Source organism: Schistocerca piceifrons, chromosome X (assembly GCF_021461385.2).
Source record: "Schistocerca piceifrons isolate TAMUIC-IGC-003096 chromosome X, iqSchPice1.1, whole genome shotgun sequence".
Classification (NCBI taxonomy): Eukaryota; Metazoa; Arthropoda; class Insecta; order Orthoptera; family Acrididae; genus Schistocerca; species Schistocerca piceifrons.
Window position 1 is genome coordinate 1,937,943 of NC_060149.1, and position 22,878 is coordinate 1,960,820.

General features: G+C 39.8%; 1 protein-coding gene across 6 annotated transcripts in view; it reads right to left on the reverse strand.

The window, feature by feature from the left end:
- Positions 1-22,878, reverse strand: part of LOC124721943 (biotin--protein ligase) — a 439,412-nt gene that overhangs the window by 285,388 nt on the left and 131,146 nt on the right. For all 6 annotated transcript variants that reach the window (XM_047247106.1, XM_047247104.1, XM_047247103.1 and 3 more), the window contains one exon: positions 786-887. In XM_047247106.1, coding sequence (XP_047103062.1) covers positions 786-887 — 102 coding nt within the window. The remainder of the gene's footprint in view (positions 1-785; positions 888-22,878) is intronic.

Here is a 22,878-nt window from a genome sequence, read left to right on the forward strand (position 1 = left end):
GAGCTCTGCGCATCGCAGTAACTGTACCATGACAATGCATTGGCTCACACCACCTATGTTGTCACGGCCTAACTGACCCATATCAATGTGACAATGGTGCCACAGCTGCTCTAGTGTCTCCACCTGGCCCTCGCAGCCATTGTTTCTTCTTTTTGTTTCCTTGACCGAAATGGGATCTCAAAGGAAAGCACCTTGAGTCGGTGGACAATGTGCAAGCTACTTCGATGGTTTCTCTGGAGACCATCCCAATTGAGGAGTTCCAGAAAGCTTAGGATGCATGGAAATCATGCTGGCAAAAATGTACTGATGTAGAAAGGTCATATTTTGAAGAATTTTAAGCTGCTGGAACTATCCAAGCAATTAAAAAAAAGATTGTGATGCATTAATTTCTGGACATCCTGTAATTACTGAACTACCCCAGTGTCTTCTCTTACAAAATTTATTTTGATCCCTTCTATCACTTTAATTTTTTCTAAGCTGATTTTGCATAAACTCTATATTTCTAAGTGACTGCAGAATACAAAACCTGAAATATCAAGTACACATGACGCAGAACATAATTTTTGTAGATAAAATACATCTGAAAATTAAAACAGAGTATATCTGAAGCTACATAATGGGTACATTTTTACATTCTGAAAATATGCACAGGAAAATTAAGAGAATTATAAACATGATCTTTTTTTGGAATTCAGTATGATGGTGAACTAAATTAAGTTTAAAGATGTATTATAATAATCTATAGCTTTTTTATAAAAAATATAAGCAAACCTTAAAAAACATACCTAGATCACTCACAAATGGTAGATGACTATATCCCAAATAACGTCGAACTGGAACCGGACTGGTGTAACCAGTGATGTACGGATGTCCCTCAACGGTCACAGCTAAAAAAACACAACACACTTTTTAACAGCTTAATGCAAACACTGGTATTATTTAAGTATGTAGCTGTTAATAGTGGTACTTTTACTTAATTTACTTGTATTATTATATTTTTTTGTCCCACAGAACTTGTATAAAATCAAATATGAAATGTAAATAACTATAAGACGTTATATCTAACTTCATCAAGTGGATAGTCATGGAGAAATAAACAAGCACATAAGAAAGGATGGTAGAAGAAACATTGAAGAGGAGATTAGCAAGGATGCAAGGATCATCCTAGTCTAGTGTATGCAGAATTGTGTGGCTGAAGCAGCTGGCCACTACCTGGGAAGGCAGCAGGCTGTGCAAGGAACTGGAAAGAGTTACGCTTAGAAAATATTAACAGAGGAAGATTCAGGATATAGAGAAAGAGAAGATAGAGCAGAAAAGTACTGGGGGGAATGTGAGGATCACATGCAGGCAAGATGATGGAATGTGGTGGGAAGAGAAAAGCGAACAGAGACGGTGATGAGCAGGGGTATCCGAGACTGAGGTCGGGGTGTTGTGAAAGGAATGAAGATCAGAATTTAACATCCTATCAAAAATAAGGTCATTAGAAACAGAGTATTTGTTCAGATAAGATAAATATGGAAATAAACTGCTCATGCATTTCACACAGTAACTATAATGGCATTCTCTTGGTGGAGGACGAGGAAGGGGGGGGGGGGGGCTGGAATAACAATATTTTGTGCAATTCATAAAATCTGGTGTTGGAGGGGGAGGGGGATTCAGATGGCCTATAAAACAGCTTTTTTAGTCAACCACATTATGCTGAAGAGAGTGCTACAGAACTGGGTGGTATAGTTCACTACCAACCACAGCTTGGGGAGTTGGATAGTTAGTTTGCTGCCATACCCTCATAGAATGCTTTGGAGTAATTACAGCAAAGTTGATGGATTAATGACATGGGTGCTTTCACAGGTGGCCCTGCCACAGATGGGTTAAAAACTGCTAGTGAAAAGGTTGGAATAGGAAATCTTTGGCAAATGTAGACTTACGTTTTGCACTTGGGCCTTTCACAGGAGTCTGTCCCATGGAGCAAAACCCGAGACAGACATGTATCATTGTTTTCAACCCAAAGCTAACACTAAATCATGTGTCACTTACTTTGTATTCTTATCCAATCATGATCAACCCTGGCCTCTTCCACCATTTCCTACATGATCACCACTAGATAACCTCCCAAAAACTCCTCTCCTTCAACCGCACCTCAACTTTCTTCCTAGATCATTCCTAATGAATCTAACATCACAGCAACAGAAAGAACCATGATCCGCCACTTCAAGACAGACCTTGACTTGATCCTTGCTGCGGACAAAGGCTCTTCAACTATCTACATAAATTCAAGTAATAGAAGTGATAGAAGGTCTCAGCTGGTTGTTGTATACATACTCATACAAGGACTGAGGCAATATAGTCTCAGCCTAGCAGTGAAAGACATTTAGTAAAAAATGCATTTTATTTTACAACATAGTTGGTTTTTGATTAATCCAATCTAGCATTTCCAATGAGTAGTTACCATCCCTTAAGCTCAGCTCTCTAAATTCTGCAAAATAACCTTCTATGGCTGTCATAACTTCTTCATTGAGCACAAAAAGTTTTTCAGGCAGATGCAGAAGTTTGTTGAAGTTACAGGATGCCAAATCCAGTAAATAGGGTAGATGCATCAGCTATTTGTACTTCAACTCCTTGTGTTTTCTTATTATTAGACACGTGTATTGTCATATAATGAAATATGTTGTTTGCTCTGTCTTGCAAACCCCGGTCAAGATGACTCTTTTAGCAGGTGGTACAGAACATTTAAGTAATATTTATTGGTTTCTGTTGTACCTAATGAAAGTAATCAATAAGAAGAAAAAAAAAACAAAGCACATTTGTCCGTTTGTAAATGGCCCCTCCACATCTGGTGCACAAATAGCCACACTAAACAGCTTATCTCTCTCCTTGGGGATGCCACATTGTCAGAGGCACCTTCAGTGCCAGGTGGGAGGGCTTGCGTGGTCTGTTGAAGTCCAGAGCTGTATCGATGGTAGCGCAGCTACTGGCAGGGTCACCCAAGTCAGAGTGGTCTTGATGGAGGGGCCAGACAAAGTATGTCACACAACATAGGGCAGGGACGGCTTACAGGGCGGGGGCCATGAGCTCACTGCTATAACAGCTCGATAAAACCAAAGCAGGCATAGCTGCACTACAGGAAATGCAATGGAATGGACACTGAGTGCTTGATATGGGAAGCTGGATATTTCCTACTATGGTCCAGACAGCAACCGTGAATTTGGTACAGCGTTTGCAGTAAGACAAAAATTCAAACACACAGTGGGTGGATTTACTGCAATAACATCTAGAAACTCAAAAATGAGATTGAAGACCCAATTTGCAAACTACTCATTGATCAAAGTACATGCACCTAAAGAAACAGCAGATGAGCAGGATAAAGATGCCTTCTATGAGTTGCTCAAGAGAGCCTATGACAGATGCCCTGGGAATGATGTTAAAATAATTATTGGAGGCCTCAATGGATAGATTGGAAAGGAAGATCATTCCCATCCAGCAATACGAAAGCATAGTCTCCATAATACACAAATGATAATGGACACAGTAGGTCAGTTTGCACTATCACATAACATAGCGGTTGGTAGCACTATGTTCCCACACAAAAGGATCCATAAAGCTATATGGTGTATCACTGATCAGCGTAGCTGCAACCAAAACGATCATGTAATTATTGATGGCAGGCATTTCTCAAACTTACTAGATGTATGTACAGTCATGCTCAAAAGTATCTGAATGGCCTGAATTGCACAACAAACAAATAAAAAAAAGAAGGTGTGTGTGTGTGTGTGTGTGTGTGTGTGTGTGTGTGTGTGTGTGTGTGTGTGTTTTTGAGAGGAGAGATAGAAATATAAAAAAGAATGAGAGAGAGAGTAAAAAATTGAATCATGGTATGTAAAGAAATCTTTCATGAAAATGACACATTCCACATCATTACGAAATGTCGTATTCATGATCTATGGAACAAGTATTAATCTAATCTAATCTAATCATATTGGTGATGTCTGATATACCTCCATTCATAAGTAACAAAGTGTGCATGCATTTAAAGATCAAGCGCATGATGTGAAGTTATGTGACAGAGATACAAACCCAACATGTAATAGGATTATTAACTAAGTAAAATCAAATGTTACGTATCGGTTTTTCTTACCAGCTGCTAGGTGTTTGAATCTAAAATAAGGATACAAATTTTTGTGCCTGAGCGACAATCACACCACACACCTACCGTCCTCCTTTATCATTGATGAATATAGCTTAAGTATCAATTGCTTATTCACCAACAGTTAGATGTGTGCGAGTTTGACCAGAAATAACGACACCTATTGCGATTGTTGGCAGCACATGAACAGACATTAAAAATGCACGTTAATTTTCACTAGCAGGCTGGTGTGCACGTGATAGGGCTTGAAATGAAATTATGAACACTTTTGTACTGGATCAGGATTCGGACCCACATACTTACCCTAGGAGGAGACATACAGAAGACTTGGGAAAATAAATGAAATGATTGAACTATACTGTTCCAAGAGATTCATATCCTTGAAAGAGGAGATACGATTTCGAATCACAGTCCAGCACCAAATTTTTCAACGTCTCTAGTTGAATCAAGTACAAGTAAAATAAGAGCCCTGTTTCTTTAAATGGCTATCAGTCAAATAAAATAAAATTTTCTAATGTAAGTAAGTTTACTGGCGACAGTATTTCTGTTTACCATGACTTCCGACTATCTTATTTCCCAACGTAAACCGGCTCTGCTCAGTTGGTAATGAAGGAACGTGATGTTCAATGCGGATTCTGGATTATAACGTCTTTCTCTTGAGGTTACCAGGGGTAAAGTAAATCTGTTTGTGCCTCTTAAAAGTAAATGCCTGAACCCACACATTGCACCTGTGCTAGTTTGTTCCACCAGACCATTGTGGCCACATTTCCCAGCCCCAGGAGTGTGCTGTGATGGATGATGTGTGCTTAGCTTGCAAAATCAGTCACGGTGGAAAAAATGCGAGTCTATTAAATGGTGAACTAGAAGCAAGCTTCTGACTCAGAGATTATGTTATTCTCATGTCAGCAGGATGTAAAGACTCTTCTAGGCATCATAGCATCGATATGAAGCCATTTTGAAATTTTCACTAATTCAGCAAATTTCTTAGTTTGAGAAAATCCACTGTGAAGTGTGAAGTTATCGGATAATTCTATTATTACTATTATTTTCTTCATACCGCTGCTGGAACACATGTGCATGAAGATCATTTAATGCCTTTTGCTCATTATTGAAGTAGTTGCCCAGGAAAAGGTTCTTTCCCTGTCTATGAAATCCTTTACATGTTAATACCAAACATTTGCAATTACTTGTAGATTACCTAAAAACTAAAGTAATTGATGAAGATGTTACTTGATAACAAAAACGCGCTGCCTTTCTTCATTTACTTGCGCCTAGAAATTGCTGTTGAATACTGCCAAACCAAAAGCCAAGGGATCTTACTGCCTTCCGACATACGTCGTTGTCAATTCTTCCAGATCATTTGGTCGACTTGACCTGTTTCAAGTTGTGAATGACAGCAAATGTTTTAGAGAATCAATTGTTTTCCTTTGCAATAAACAGAAAGATTTTCATTTTAAACTATCCAAGTTCAAAATTTTCGCAATATTAGTTCAAATTTAATATTTGCTTGTATAATGTAGGAAAGTATTTCACAGTTGCAAAATCCGCATCTGACTGATTGCCCTTACACTTAGTCTCTGACCACAAATTCTAACTCAGAGGGACACCAGTTTACGTAACCTAATGCAGTGAATACTGTTTACCAGTGCTCTTTCTCACTGGAAAATAGGCAAATCACTTCCATTCTTACACTGTAACAGTAATTTCTGTGTATATGCAATAGATACGGATTGTAGAATTTAGTGGTGCTCTCTCTTTTACTTTTGTATACAGGGTGTTACAAAAAGGTATGGCCAAACTTTCAGGAAACATTCCTCACACACAAAGAAAGAAAATATGTTATGTGGACATGTGTCTAGAAACGCTTACCTTCCATCTTAGAGCTCATTTTATTACGTCTCTTCAAATCACATTAATGGAAACACACAGCAACAGAACGTACCAGCGTGACTTCAAACACTTTGTTACAGGAAATGTTCAAAATGTCCTCCGTTAGCGAGGATACATGCATCCACCCTCCGTCGCATGGAATCCCTGATGCGCTGATGCAGCCCTGGAGAATGGCGTATTGTATCACAGCCGTCCACAATACAAGCACAAAGAGTCTCTACATTTGGTACCGGGGTTGCGTAGACAAGAGCTTTCAAATGCCCCCATAAATGAAAGACAAGAGGGTTAAGGTCAGGAGAGCGTGGAGGCCATGGAATTGATCCGCCTCTACCAATTCATCGGTCATCGAATCTGTTGTTGAGAAGCGTACGAACACTTCGACTGAAATGTGCAGGAGCTCCATCGTGCATAACCACATGTTGTGTCGTACTTGTAAAGGCACATGTTCTAGCAGCACAAGTAGAGTATCCCGTATGAAATCAGGGCGGTGAATTGAGGAAGTACAGTACATACTGACGAAACTAAAATGAGCTGTAACATGGAAATTAAGCGTTTCCGGACACATGTCCACATAACATCTTTTCTTTATTTGTGTGTGAGGAATGTTTTCTTAAAGTTTGGCCGTATCATTTTGTAACACCCTGTATAATATGCCCGACCTAAATGGGCCCTTTATCATTACTGGCCCTGGGCAGTGCAACATCATACTGACAACAGTAATGTGCTTATACTGAAAACCTCACTGTTCGTTTTACCTGAGTTTGTAATCATTTAAATAAAACATTACCTTACAGAGGGAGACATTTGGTCCCCCTTTCCCTTCTGTGAAATTTGTCAGTAAGCTTTTTGCCTTCCAACCAGCAAAATGCGGCATAGTACGGCCTGTAAATGATTCACAAACCACGATTTAGTACCGTTAAGACTATTTCTTTAAACACTGTCATAGCTGAAGGAATTTAGTTCCTTCTTAAATCGCCTTATGCAGCAATGTTCACAGATATCTCAAATAGGAAAAGCTCTTTATACAGGTACGAAAGTTGTAAAACAAACTTCCCACTGTTTGTGTCAGGTTGATCTTTTCGTCTGATAGCACTGCGTAAGTATTTTGTCTAAGAGATGTCACAAGTAGTGTTCCTGTAGCTGTGGGAATCACTGGTTGAAAATGAGTTTAACAATAATGGGTACAGTACTGCTAAATATTCGAAATGATTATAAACCTAAATTTGAGATCATCCACAAACTGAGGCGTACTTATAATATTGAAGCTAGACTGTGATCCTTGTCTTCCATGAGTGGGCATTGGAAGGCGTTTATACATACGTATTAGATTAGAGATTAGATTAGATTTACTTTCATTCCAATTGATCCGTAGTGAGGAGATCCTCCAGGATGTGGAACATGTCAGAAAAACAACAATACATGCCAAATATTTACAACTAAAACAAATAAGCTAATGTACCAGTCCACAGGTCCCAAGTGGAATGATAAGGTAATAAACATGTAATACAACTACTGCAATACTTATTTACAATGCATACAATACTGCACTGAAGTGGTGCAGAAGTTAGATTGTACTTACAAACGCGCGCCACACACACACACACACACACACACACACACACACACACACACACACACACACACACACACACACACACAAAAATCAGTTGGTTTTACTGAGGAATTCATCAATGGAGTAGAAGGAGTTGGCCACCAATAAATCCTTTAGGCTTCTCTTAAACTGAATTTCATTAGTTGTTAAGCTTTTTATGGCTGCTGGCAAGTTATTGAAAATGTGTGTTCCTGAATAATGCACACCTTTTTGTACAAGACTAAGTGGCTTTAAATCCTCGTGAAGATTATTCTTATTACTACGAGGGCAGTTCAATAAGTAATGCAACACTTTTTTTTCTGAAACAGGGGTTGTTTTATTCAGCATTGAAATACACCAGGTTATTCCCCAATCTTTTAGCTACACAACACTATTTTTCAACGTAATCTCCATTCAATGCTACGGCCTTATGCCACCTTGAAATGAGGGCCTGTATGCCTGCACGGTACCATTCCACTGGTCGATGTCGGAGCCAACGTCATACTGCATCAATAACTTCTTCATCATCCGCATAGTGCCTCCCACGGATTGCGTCCTTCATTGGGCCAAACATATGGAAATCCGACGGTGCGAGATCGAGGCTGTAGGGTGCATGAGGAAGAACAGTCCACTAAAGTTTTGTGAGCTCCTCTCGGGTGCAAAGACTTGTGTGAGGTCTTGCGTTGTCATGAAGAAGGAGAAGTTCGTTCAGATTTTTGTGCCTACGAACACGCTGAAGTCGTTTCTTCAATTTCTGAAGAGTAGCACAATACACTTCAGAGTTGATCGTTTGACCATGGGGAAGGACATCGAACAGAATAACCCCTTCAGCGTCCCAGAAGACTGTAACCATGACTTTACCGGCTGAGGGTATGGCTTTAAACTTTTTCTTGGTAGGGGAGTGGGTGTGGCGCCACTCCATTGATTGCCGTTTTGTTTTAGGTTCGAAGTGATGAACCCATGTTTCATCGCCTGTAACAATCTTTGACAAGAAATTGTCACCCTCAGCCACATGACGAGCAAGCAATTCCGCACAGATGGTTCTCCTTTGCTCTTTATGGTGTTCGGTTAGACAACGAGGGACCCAGCGGGAACAAACCTTTGAATATCCCAACTGGTGAACAATTGTGACAGCACTACCAACAGAGATGTCAAGTTGGCACTGAGTTGTTTGATGGTGATCCGTCGATCATCTCGAACGAGTGTGTTCGCACGCTCCGCCATTGCAGGAGTCACAGCTGTGCACGGCCGGCCCGCACGCGGGAGATCAGACAGTCTTGCTTGACCTTGCGGCAATGATGACACACGCTTTGCCCAACGACTCACCATGCTTTTGTCCACTGCCAGATCACCGTAGACATTCTGCAAGCGCCTATGAATATCTGAGATGCCCTGGTTTTCCGCCAAAAGAAACTCGATCACTGCCCGTTGTTTGCAACGCACATCCATTACAGACGCCATTTTAACAGCTCCGTACAGCGCTGCCACCTGTCGGAAGTCAATGAAACTATACGAGACGAAGCGGGAATGTTTGAAAATATTCCACAAGAAATTTCCGGTTTTTTCAACCAAAATTGGCCGAGAAAAAAAATGTGTTGCATTACTTATTGAACTGCCCTCGTAGTATTGATTCCATGAATTGAGCTGTTGGTTTGAAAAAATTGATATATTTTTAATGACAAATTTCATTAAGGAATAAATATATTGGGAAGCAGTAGTTAGTATCCCTTGTTCCCTAAACAGGCGTCTGCAGGATGTTCTTGAGTTCACACCAAATATAACTCTTACTGCACGTTTTTGTGCCCGGAAAATTTTAGCTTGGCTTGATGAATTACCCCAAAAAATAATCCCATATGACATTATGGAATGAAAGTAAGCACAGTATGCCAGCTTTTTCATTTTTATATCCCCTACGTCTGACAAAATTCGCATTGCAAATAGAGATTTGTTAAGACGCTTCAGCAGTTCTGTGGTGTGCTCCTCCCAGTTGAATTTGTTATCTAGCTGTAATCCCAAGAACTTAACACTGTCCACTTCTTCTATCTTCTTGTCATCGTATGTTAGGCATATACTCGTGGGACATCCCTTACAAGTTCTGAACTGCATGTAGTGTGTTTTTTCAAAGTTTAGTGACAAAGAATTGGCTAGGAACCAGTGATTAATGTCCACAAACATTTTATTAGCTGATCTTTCTAAGACTACACTTGTTTTGCTATTTATTGCAATGTTTGTATCATCGGCAAACAAAACGAACTTGGCATCTGGTAATGTTACTGATGAAAGGTCATTGATATACACAATAAAAAGGATTGGCCCTAAAACGGAACCTTGTGGGATCCCACATGTAATTACTTCCGAGTTGGATGATGCCTGACAGCTTGATACATGTCTCTTTCCTAATAACACCCTTTGTTTCCTGCCAGAGATATAAGATTTGAACCATTTTACAGCATTTTCTGTTACACTGTTGTTGTTGTTGTTGTTGTTGTGGTCTTTAGTCCTGAGACTGGTTTGATGCAGCTTTCCATGCTACTCTATCCTGTGCAAGCATCATCATCTCCCAGTACCTACTGCAGCCTACATTCTTCTGAATCTGCTTAGTGTATTCATCTCTTGGTCTCCCTCTACGATTTTTACCCTCCACGCTGCCCTCCAATACTAAATGGGTGATCCCTTGATGCCTCAGAACATGTCCTACCAACCGATCCCTTCTTTTAGTCAAGTTGTGCCACAAACTTCTCTTCTCCACAATCCTATTCAGTACCTCCTCATTAGTTATGTGATCTACCCATCTAACCTTCAGCATTCTTCTGTAGCACCACATTTCGAAAGCTTCTATTCCCTTCTTGTCCATACTATTTATTGTCCATGTTTCACATCCATACATGGCTACACTCCATACAAATACTTTCAGAAACGACTTCCTGACACTTAAATCAATACTCCATGTTAACAAATTTCTCTTGTTCAGAAACGCTTTCCTTGCCATTGCCAGTCTACATTTTATATCCTCTCTACTTCGACCATCATCAGTTATTTTGCTCCCCAAATAGCAAAACTCCTTTACTACTTTAAGTGTCTCATTTCCTGATCCAATTCCCTCAGCATCAGCCGACTTAATTCGACTACATTCCATTATCCTCATTTCGCTTTTGTTGATGTTCATCTTATATCCTCCCTTCAAGACACTATCCATTCCGTTCAACTGCTCTTCCAAATCCTTTGCTGTCTCTTACAGAATTACAATGTCATCGGCAAACCTCAAAGTTTCTATTTCTTCTCAATGGAGTTTAATACCTACTCTGAATTTTTCTTTTGTTTCCTTCACTGCTTGCTCAATATACAGATTGAATAACATCGGTGAAAGGCTACAACCCTGTCTTACTCCCTTCCCAACCACTGCTTCCCTTTCATGTCCCTAGACTCTTATAACTGCCATCTGGTTTCTGTATAAATTGTAAATAGCCTTTCGCTCCCTGTATTTTACCCCTGCCACCTTCAGAATTTGAAAGAGAGTATTCCAGTCAACATTGTCAAAAGCCTCCTGTTACACTATAATATTCTAATTAACTTAAATGGATATTGTGATTTACACAGTCAAATGCCTTTGACAGATCACAAAATATACCAGTTGCCTGCAATTTTTGTCTAATGAATTAAGCACATTTTCACCGTAAATTTAGATAGCCTTCACAATATCAGAACCATTTAGAAATCCAAACTGTGACTTTGACAGTATGTTATTTGAGATAAGAGGGTTATAAAGCCGACTGTACATTACTTTTTTTAAAATTTTTGAGAATGCTGGCAACAGTGAAATTGGATGGAAATTTGATGCTATTTCTTTATCTCCCTTCTTAAACAGTGGCTTAACTTCAGCATATTTCAACCATTCAGGAAATATTCCACTGATAAAACGACTGGCTACGCAGATAGCTTAATATGTTACTTAACTCAGAATCACATTCTTTAATTAACTTTGTTGATATTTCATCACACCCACTAGATGTTTTTGATTTTAATAATTTTATGATGGATATTATTTCTCCTGGGGTAGTGAGGGTCAAATTCACCGAATCTGACAACCCCATCTTTTCAGTAACAGTTATAAAATGTTTGTTAAAAAGTTCTGCAACACTATACACATCTGTCACCAATGTATCATTTACTCTTAATGCTGTTTGTTCCTCTTCATGTCTGGTTCTACTGGTCTCCTCCATCACTATATCTCATATTGTCTTTATTTTGTTATCTGATATGACTATCTTTTCCTTGTAATATATTTGCTTTGACGTCCGTATTACAGTCTTTAATATTTTGCAGTACTTCTTGTAATGTGCTATAGCATCAACATCGAAACTGTTTCGGATTGACAGATACAGTTTTCTTTTTGTTTTACAAGATACCCCTATTCCTTGAGTAATCCATGGCTTCTTTGTAGACTTTGCTCTAACCTTGGTAAGTTTTGGGGGAAAACAGTGTTCGAATAAGGTAAGCACTTTATTAGCAAAAGTGTTATATTTTTCATTCATGCCATAAGCACTGTAAACATCAGTCCAGTGAATGTCTCTGAGGAGTGTCCTAAAATAATCAATTTTTGTCTTATTCATTACCCTCTTGAGCTCAGATTTAAAAGATTTTATATCCTGTTCAGTATTAACATTTAACAGAAGGAACTGCATGTCATGGTCTGAGAGGCCATTGACTATTGGTTTTGTAATATAATTTTGTTCATTGGACTTTTCTATAAAGATATTATCAATGGCTGTTTGTGAGCAATTGGCTACCCTAGTGGGGAACTGTACAGTGGGAATTAAGTCGAATGATAATGCTACTAACTCAAATAAGTTCTTATTGGGAGAATTTTTAAGGAAGTCTACATTGAAATCACCATCAACCACTATTTCTTTGTGTTTGGTTGTTAAATGGGCCAGTACAGCTTCAAGGTGGTTTACAAACAGATTAAAGTTACCTGCGGGTGCTCGATATACACTTAATATAATGAAGGATTTTTTGTGAAATTCTACTTCTGTTGCACATGCTTCCATATGCTGTTCTAGGCAAAATTTATGAATTTCTATGTTCTTAAATTTATGACAGTTCCTGATGAATGTGGCAATTCCTCCTTTCTCCATTTCTGATCTACAAAAGTGAGATGCTAACCTAAACCCTATAACACTCAAAAGTTCTATACCAGTGGTCACATGATGTTCAGAGAGGCAGAGTATGTAAGCTGGGTTTGAAGACACTAATTCATCTATGCAGATAGTTAATTCATTAATTTTATTTCTCAGTCCTCGAATATTTTGATGCAATAAAGATAGCTGACATTTCATATTAACTGAGTTAAAATTGGGTAGAGTTAAAATATCTGCTGACTGTTGAAAATTCTCAACCAATAGCTGTTTATGCTGATGTAATAAGCTGGAATTATGTTTTTTCATTTCTTTCTCAAACTGAAGGTTTGTCTCAGTTCTAACCTCTCTTAAAATTTACTTTCTTTCTGTCCTCCCTACCCTAAAAAAGGGTCTTTTCTGAACCCTATAACCACTGGTATTCTACCACTCATGACAGTGCCTCCCCCCTTTAACTTTCCTGCTATTTCCCCAACCAATACTATAAATAGTTCAAACGCTATAGTTAACATTGCTGTCATAAACAAATTTTTTTTAAAATTCTTCTGGGTTTTCAGTGTGCAATATGTGTTGTAGATACAGTCTTAGTAAAAAAAAAAAGTTGACTCCGAATCGTTCACGTAAGGTGAACAATACAGTCGCACTCCCCTCAGAATTTTATGTCCGGCAATATACTCGATCTGGCAACATTGTAGACTGTGGCACTTCCCGGAGGAAGTCTTGACTGCAGTCCAAGTACATCATTCTTGACTACGACTGTAGTCTTGAGGTAAATGCGAGACTAGCTAATATGATGTCTGGTAACCGAAAGCACACTTTGACAAAATTTTTATCGCCCCTTTCCTCTCCTGGTGCTTAAGCTATGAGTGTAATTGAACCGCATCTACAATACATTTCGCTTTCTGTCACATTGGTAGTAACAGTTTGGTTCAACAATATTTTAGTGAGAGATTTCTTGGCCAAGCATCTGCCTCTGAACATCGCATGCATCTGAGTTCTCTGGGACCCGTTTGCTGCCTACTGGAGGGGGCTGAGGCCCTGCGCTGCCTCGTCTTCTGCCAACAACGTCTGCTCCACTCCTCACTCTCGACAGTGTAAAATGCTTTAATGTTGTTGATTGGTAACCCATAAAATCTGTCTATGATTTGTGTTTCACACTCGATATCAACAGAGGGACAAAACCATTTTTATTTGATAAGTATTTTATTACACTAGTATGCAATACATCAATGTGGCACAGAATTAATTTTTTTGTTTCTGATCCAGTGCGCTATAATTAAAGTGTCACATCCTGTTCTTTTTCGCGAAACATTGTGTCAATACCTTTCAGAATCTGCTCTATAACTACTCAGGCAAATTGCTTGTTTTGAGGTTCATACATTAATTAATGTAGAAGTGAACGCTGTACAAAAGTGATATTTAAAACGTTCAATTGGATTTAAGGCAACAAAATTACCCATATTTGAAGCTACCCAGAGAAAAAGTAAGTTGCTAGAGCCGCTGTTAGCAAATGTCGGCAGAGAGTTCCTAATTGTTACTGTGGAAATTTAGCATAGGGGCCCTATAGTAATCAAGAGGTTCATTTCCTTCATACTTATCACCCTGGCATGTGAGTCTTAATTTAAGAACAATATTGAAATTCGTATTGTTGACGGTCGATTCAAATTTCTTCAGAGACGCTTGTATTGTGAAGCAGCTTGGCAGGCAGAAAGCCGAGTTCTATGACCATTAACACAACTTACTGAGTTGTGTTACCAAGAGGACTTGGTGTGTAAAGGTTTTCTTCCAATTTCGTTACAGAATTTTTTTCTGGAAATTCACAGCTCCATAAAATAAATCACAAAAAAAGCTCCCACACGCTGGCCCCTACCATGGTTGGAACTGACGACTTATTGAGCCGTTGCAACAGGAGACACGGGCGGTACCACGGGACTGCGGACACACTGTTGCCAGTACGACACTCTCATCATGGTGTTGGTCGCTCCGCCTCATAACGTATCGTGAAAAATAATAAAAGTTGTCACTTATGTGAAGAATAGCATTTCTTTAGCCAAAAAATTGAATTTTCTGTCTTAGTTTACCTGAGGATTATAAAGCGCGAGTCATTCAAATGGAAATGGAATATCAAGTGAATTTAGTGAGTCAATTCAGTACCATAGGCGGAAGTGATTGCACTGTGTTGCCAAATGTTTGTGATGATGTTGCTAATTCTCAGCTGTGCTACGAACAGCTCTGTAGCGGTATGCGAGGAGTGTCCTGTGCTCGTGTCATAGGAGGATACGGAGAGGAGGCGCGGGGTTTGGTTAATATGCAGCGTTTTCTCCTACCAGTTGTCAAACTTTCAGGTGTATAATCTTCCATCACGATTACAGTTTCCCACAAAATATATACGAACAAAACACCTTGTTACTTTGTAACAAAAGATTATTTCAGTACAAAAAAAAGTTTTTGGAAATCAACTTTGTCCACCAGTCACGAAAAGTAAGATAACAAACACTTTGCACCTCAAAATCGATTGCATATATGTCCAGTCTTGTGATCATACAAGTAGAATTTCATGAATTGCAAGAGAATGTAGAAAAACGTTGGTGCGAATGGAAGCTATAACAAACACAGTTAACTAATTATTCTGTGCCACGTAATAATCAATTCATTTGAAAATTCAGAAGAGGAGAAACTAAAAATTATGCCCATTAAGACAGAGACTGAAGTGCAGGTGCGGGCACTGTGCAGATCTGCACTTTTTCATCTTCAGATCTATACAAATAATGTATACTAACCAGCGTATTCATTGCTTTCGTAATCTTTCCCTCTTGTTTAGTCTTCTAATGATGAACTGGATCCACATCCATAAGTCTGATTGTTTCTTTATATCCTTCCATCTACTATCTTTGTGTGTTATTATTCGGTGTTCAGAAAGCAAAATATTATGCCTGCTCCCACGAGGTATTAGAACGAGGTCGCAAGAAGGTTAACAAATCATAATCAAAACACACTGAGATGCCAAATTGTCTGACGTGGTGGTGTTAAGTCGACAGAAATAGTTGGGTATTATTGCCTGCATCACTGGCATCCCATTGTCTCCTCTTACTGAGATTGTCACATTACCCTGAACACAAGATGCCGAGATAAATGCGTATATTCTCAGTGACGAAATATCCCACATTCCATCCGTACTGATCCATTCGTTATGTGCATTGGCAGCAATGAGTGATAGGAAAGCTGTTGTGAGGTGAAGAATAACAATAACAATGGCAGTCATAACAACTCAGTAATCAAGGATGTTTACTGCATTACAGACAATTGTTAATGATTAACAAAATAACCAAGAAAGACTGGGTGTTTAATTGGCGCATTGCATAGGTGTTCTTACAACTTTGTTACTGAACTCTGTTCTGGTTGTTTGCAGAGAGAAAAGAAAGAACCCTGTAGCCATACATATTGCTAGTACAACGAGATATTACCATCAACTTCAAAATTTGAATGGAGAACCATTTATCCTAAGGATATACTGGATGTAGTCAGATCACTAAGCAACTCCAGAACTGAGGACATCCGTGGTTTTTCTAATTTTACCATAAAGAAAATAATACACACTATATGCATTCCACTGTCTTACTTAATCAATAGGATGTTTACAGAGGGAACATTTCCAGACTGCCTTACACTGACTATTGTATTGCCCATATACAAAAAGGGAGACAGAAATTCACCCCAAAATTACAGACCTATAGCAATAGTACCAATATTATCTAAAATTATTGAAAAATTAATTAAAGACCAATTAAATGATTTTTTTGAGTGTCACAACCTTCTCAATAAGGCTCAGTATGGATTCCGAACTGGGCTATCAACAATAAAAGCAGTTCAGGAAGTTGTCTTATCAATATTACAAGGTTTTGAAAATAGTGAACATACCTATACTACTTTAGTTGATTTAACCAAGGCATTTGACACTGGTCTCACATAGCATTTTAATTAAGAAACTAGAAAAATATGGAATAACTGAAACAGAACTATTCTGCTGAAATCATATTTGACAAACAGAAACCAAACGGTCTATATAAATTCAAACAACAAATCTAACCTTCTCAAGGTAAAATATGGAGTCCCACAAGGATCTGTACTGGGACCTTTCTTATTCATTGTGTATGTGAATGACCTGCCCAACACATTAGCATATAAATCTGTAATGTATGCTGACGACACAACCTTTATCACGTCACATAATGATGTGAATGTTGTCAAACAAATGAACAAATCCATGATGGAAATGGCAGCTCACTGGTTCCATGAAAATAGGCTGTCATTAAATAAAAATAAAACTGAACACATCCTCTTTTCCCTTAGAGATATTAATGATGGACCTAATGAACTCAGACATTCAGTAAAATTGCTAGGCATTTATCTTGATACCAAATTGTGCTGGAATACCCACACAGAAAAGCTATGCAGTAAGTTGGCAAGACTTCAATATCTCCTTAGGGAACTGAAGGATTGTGTCAGTAAGGAGTGCATACTTATGGCATACCATGCCTATTTTCATACTCATCTGCATTATGGAATACTTCTTTGTGGAAACTCTGCTGGGGCAAAAGATGTTTTCCTCTGGCAGAAGAAGCCATTAGATGTATTTTTGGTGTGAGCAATTTAACTTCTTGCAGAGAGTACTTCATTGAGCACAAAATTCTTGCAGTTCCCAGTCTATACATACTTAAAGCACTTATGCATGCCAAAGAGAATGCCCACATGTATGAAAGCAGGTCAGATGTGCACTCATATGAAACCAGAAATAGGAACTTAATAGACATTCCTTGGACACATTTGAGTAAAATCCAAAATAATTTTTTACATGCTGGCAAAACATTTTACAACAATACATCACATGGAACGAGGGAATTGCATGAGAATAGATTTAAAATGGTGGTAGAGACATTATTGAAAGAGAAAGCATTCTATAGCATAATTGAATTCCTACATAATGAAAAAATATGATTCTCTATTATTATAAATCTGATTGTCATCAAAGAAACCGTAATTTATGTCATACAACCATACTGACCTTTTGTATAATCATATACCATATGTTAACTTTTGTGTAATCATTTGTACCACAATCTGTATAACTATGTAACTACTGACCTTATGTATAATCATTTGTATAACCATCTGACGATGCCTATACAACACAACAGTTGTTTACAAGCAAATAATAAAAAACTATCCTTGCTTTACATCACGAAACAAACATGGCGTCACCGAACTGATATTTGAAATAGTTTTCTGTTTTCTCTCTCTGTCTCTCTCTCTTTTTATTTTTATTTTTTGAGGAAAGCATCAAGAAGCGCGAGTAATAAGCAAGTGGGCATATAATCTGTTTACAGTTATTTTCATCGGAATACATAAGCAAAAATACACGTTTTAAGTGCATTATTGCGTAATTCCAATTATTGACAGTCTATTCGTGAGCTTGCTCGCATTTAGTGGCATGAAACCTATCAAGCAAAAGACAAATATTTCTTACACCATGCACAACACACAAACGAAATCTCGCTGCGCTGATGTGTTGCCCGATATATTGCTTGGAAAACACATCTGATTCATGTTGCTAAATACAGCTCTAACAGTTATCAATTTGGATGCGTACCAAGTGTATAAAAGTATATCTTGAAATACACAGTAGGCACATAGAGGTATTCGACTGAAACATAGCCATGACCAAGACTTTAACTGGGGTCGACAGCATCGTTGTCTACCACCTTGACAACTCGAACGATGACAGTGCTCGGCCGGTTACTTACGTTTGCTGGTATCAAAGCTACAGCATGAAAATACAAAAATGTTAATAACCCGAAGATCATTAACTTTGGAACCCATAGTAAAGTAAAGCAGTCAGCAGTAGGAAGATTGGTTTGAGCACCACAGTGCTTTAATAGGCATGGTCTTGTTGGAGGTGGTATGCCATTGCTTTCCTCAGACCTTTGAGTTGACTTACCTAGCCAGTTAATAGGGGAACCTACAGTTTAACATGGCTTTCGGACCACAGCGCACCTCGGCATATTTCACATGAACAAACACTGCCCGAGGGAAAACCTTCGTATTCGTAGTCTGGCTCTTTACCACTTTGCTACCACGTAACGGCTGGAAACCATCACTTACTAATAATATGTTTTATTTGTAGACGCTCTTACGGTGTACAGCATTGAAAATATGATTGTCCATCCTCAACTTTGGCCTCAATTTTTTCAAAAGGTAGGGGGTGTCTAGCAGATAAAATGTTCATGCAATATTTGATCAAAATCGGCAGCGCAGGGTGCACCCATCTGCAGGTGGTCGCTCATGTTGGCCCCAATGATGTGTGTCGCTATGGATCAGAGGAAATCCTCTCTGGCTTCCGGCGGCTGTCTGATTTGGTGAAGACTGCCAGTCTCGCTAGCGGGATGAAAGCAGAGCTCACCATCTGCAGAATCGTCGACAGGACTGACTGTGGACCTTTGGTACAGAGCCAAGTGGAGGGTCTGACTCAGAGGCTGAGACGGTTCTGCGACTGGGTGGGCTGCAGATTCCTCGACTTGCGCCATAGGGTGGTGGGGTTTCTGGTTCCGCTGGATAGGTCAGGAGTCCACTACACGCAACAGGCGGCTACACGGGTAGCAGGGGTTGTGTGGAGTGGACTGGGCGGTTTTTTAGGTTAGATGGCCTCGGGCAAGTACAGAAAGGGCAACAGCCTCAAAGGGTGCGAGGGCAAAGTCAGACCATGTGGGGGCCAAGCAGCAATCGGTATCGTAACTGTCGAAGCTGCATTGGTAAAGTACCGGAACTTCAAGCGCTGATAGAAAGCACTGAAGCTGAAATCATTATAGGTATGGAAAGCTGGCTGAAGCCAGAGAGAAATTCTGCCGAAATTTTTACAAAGGCGCAGACGGTGTTTAGAAAGGATAGATTGCATGCAACCGGTGGTGGCGCGTTAGTCGCTGTTAGTTGTAGTTTATCCTGTAGTGAAGTAAAAGTGGATAGTTCCCGTGAATTATTATGGTGGAGGTTACACTCAACAACCGAGCTAGGTTAATAATTGGCTCCTTTTACCGACCTCCCAACTCAGCAGCATTAGTGGCAGAACAACTGAGAGAAAATTTGGAATACATTTCACATAAATTTTCTCAGCATGTTACAGTCTTTGGTGGAGATTTCAATTTACCAGATTGGACAATCAGATGTTTAGGACAGGTGATAGGGACAGAGCATCGAGTGACATTATACTGAGTGCACTGTCCGAAAATTACCTCGAGCAATTAAACAGAGAACCGACTCGTGGAGATAACATCTTGGACCTACTGATAACAAACAGACCCGAACTTTTCGACTCTGTAAGTGCAGAACAGGGAATCAGTGATCATAAGGCCGTTGCAGTATCCCTGAATATGGAAGTTAATAGGAATATAAAAAAAGGGAGAAAGGTTTATCTGTTTAGAAAGAGTAATAGAAGGCAGATTTCAGACTACCTAACAGATCAAAACGAAAATTTCTGTCCCGACACTGACAATGTTGAGTGTTTATGGAAAAAGTTCAAGGCAATCGTAAAATGCGTTATAGACAGGTACGTGCCAAGTAAAACTGTGAGGGACAGGAAAAACCCACCGTGGTTCAACAACAAAGTTAGGAAACTACTGTGAAAGCAAAGAGAGCTTCACTGGAAGTTTAAACGCAGCCAAAACCTCTCGGACAAACAGAAGCTGAACGATGTCAAAGTTAGCGTAAGGAGGGCTATGCGTGAAGTGTTCAGTGAATTCGAAAGTAAAATTCTATGTACCGACTTGACAGAAAATCCTAGGAAGTTCTGGTCTTATGTTAAATCAGTAAGTGGCTCGAAACAGCATATCCAGACACTCCGGGATGATGATGCCATTGAAACAGAGGATGACACATGTAAAGCTGAAATACTAAACACCTTTTTCCAAAGCTGTTTCACAGAGGAAGACCACACTGCAGTTCCTTCTCTAAATCCTCGCACAAACGAAAAAATGGCTGACATCGAAATAAGTGTCAGAGGAATAGAAAAGCAACTGGAATTACTCAACAGAGGAAAGTCCACTGGACCTGACGGGATACCAATTCGATTCTACACAGAGTACGCAAAAGAACTTGCCCCCCTTCTAACAGCCGTGTACCGCAAGTCTCTAGTGGAACGGAAGGTTCCAAATGATTGGAAAAGAGCACAGGTAGTCCCAGTCTTCAAGAAGGGGTGTCGAGCAGATGCGCAAAACTATAGACCTATATCTCTGACATTGATCTGTTGTAGAATTTTAGAACATGTTTTTTGCTCGCGTATCATGTCGTTTCTGGAAACCCAGAATCCACTCTGTAGGAATCAACATGGATTCCAGAAACAGCGATCGTGTGAGACCCAATTCGCTTTATTTGTTCATGAGACCCAGAAAATATTAGATACAGGCTCCCGGGTAGATGCTATTTTCCTTGACTTCCGGAAGGCGTTCGATACAGTTCCGCACTGTCGCCTGATAAAGAAAGTAAGAGCCTACAAAATATCAGACCAGCTGTGTGGCTGGATTGAAGAGTTTTTAGCAAACGTCTACAGAGAGACGTCTACAGACATTAAAGTAACTTCTGGCGTGCCACAGGGGAGTGTTATGGGACCATTGCTTTACACAATATATATAAATGACCTAGTAGATAGTGTCGGAAGTTCCATGCGGCTTTTCGCGCATGTTGCTGTAGTATACAGAGAAGGTGCAGCATTAGAAAATTGTAGCGAAATGCAGGAAGATCTGCAGCGGATAAGCACTTGGTGCAGAGAGTGGCAAGTGACCCTTAACATAGACAAATGTAATGTATTGCGAATACATAGAAAGAAGGATCCTTTATTGTATGATTATATGATAGCGGAACAAACACTGGTAGCAGTTACTTCTGTTAAATATTTGGGAGTATGCGTGCAGAACGATTTGCAGTGGAATGATCATATAAAATTAATTGTTGGTAAGGCGGGTACCAGGTTGAGATTCATTGGGGAGAGTCCTTAGAAAATGTAGTCCATCAACAAAGGAGGTGGCTTACAAAACACTCGTTCGACCTATACTTGAGTATTGCTCGTCAATGTGGGATCCGTACCAGATCAGGTTGGCGGAGGAGATAGAGAAGATGCAAAGAAGAGCAGTGCGTTTCGTCATAGGGTTATTTGGTAACTGTGATAGCGTTACAGAGATGTTTAGCAAACTCAAGTGGCAGACTCTGCAAAAGAGGCGCTCTGCATCACAGTGTAGCTTGCTCGCCAGGTTTCAAGAGGGTGCGTTTCTGGATGAGGTACTGAAAATATTGCTACCCCCTACTTATACCTCCCGAGGATATCACGAATGTAAAATTAGAGAGATTTGAGTGCGCACGGAGGCTTTCCGGCAGTCGTTCTTCCCGCGAACCATACGCGACTGGAACAGAAAAGGGAGGTAATGATAGTGGCACGTAAAGTGCCCTCCGCCACACACCGTTGGGTGGCTTGCGAAGTATAAATGTAGATGAGGATGCAGATGTAGCGCCCATCTCAGAACCCTCTCCTTGTGACATTTATTTACAAATTGGAAGTTTGTGGAAACTACACTCCTGAAAATTGAAATAAGAACACCGTGAATTCATTGTCCCAGGAAGGGGAAACTTTATTGACACATTCCTGGGGTCAGATACATCACATGATCACACTGACAGAACCACAGGCACATAGACACAGGCAACAGAGCATGCACAATGTCGGCACTAGTACAGTGTATATCCACCTTTCGCAGCAATGCAGGCTGCTATTCTCCCATGGAGAGGATCGTAGAGATGCTGGATGTAGTCCTGTGGAACGGCTTGCCATGCCATTTCCACCTGGCACCTCAGTTGGACCAGCGTTCGTGCTGGACGTGCAGACCGCGTGAGACGACGCTTCATCCAGTCCCAAACATGCTCAATGGGGGACACATTCGGAGATCTTGCTGGCCAGGGTAGTTGACTTACACCTTCTAGAGCACGTTGGGTAGCACGGGATACATGCGGACGTGCATTGTCCTGTTGGAACAGCAAGTTCCCTTGCCGATCTAGGAATGGTAGAACGATGGGTTCGATGACGG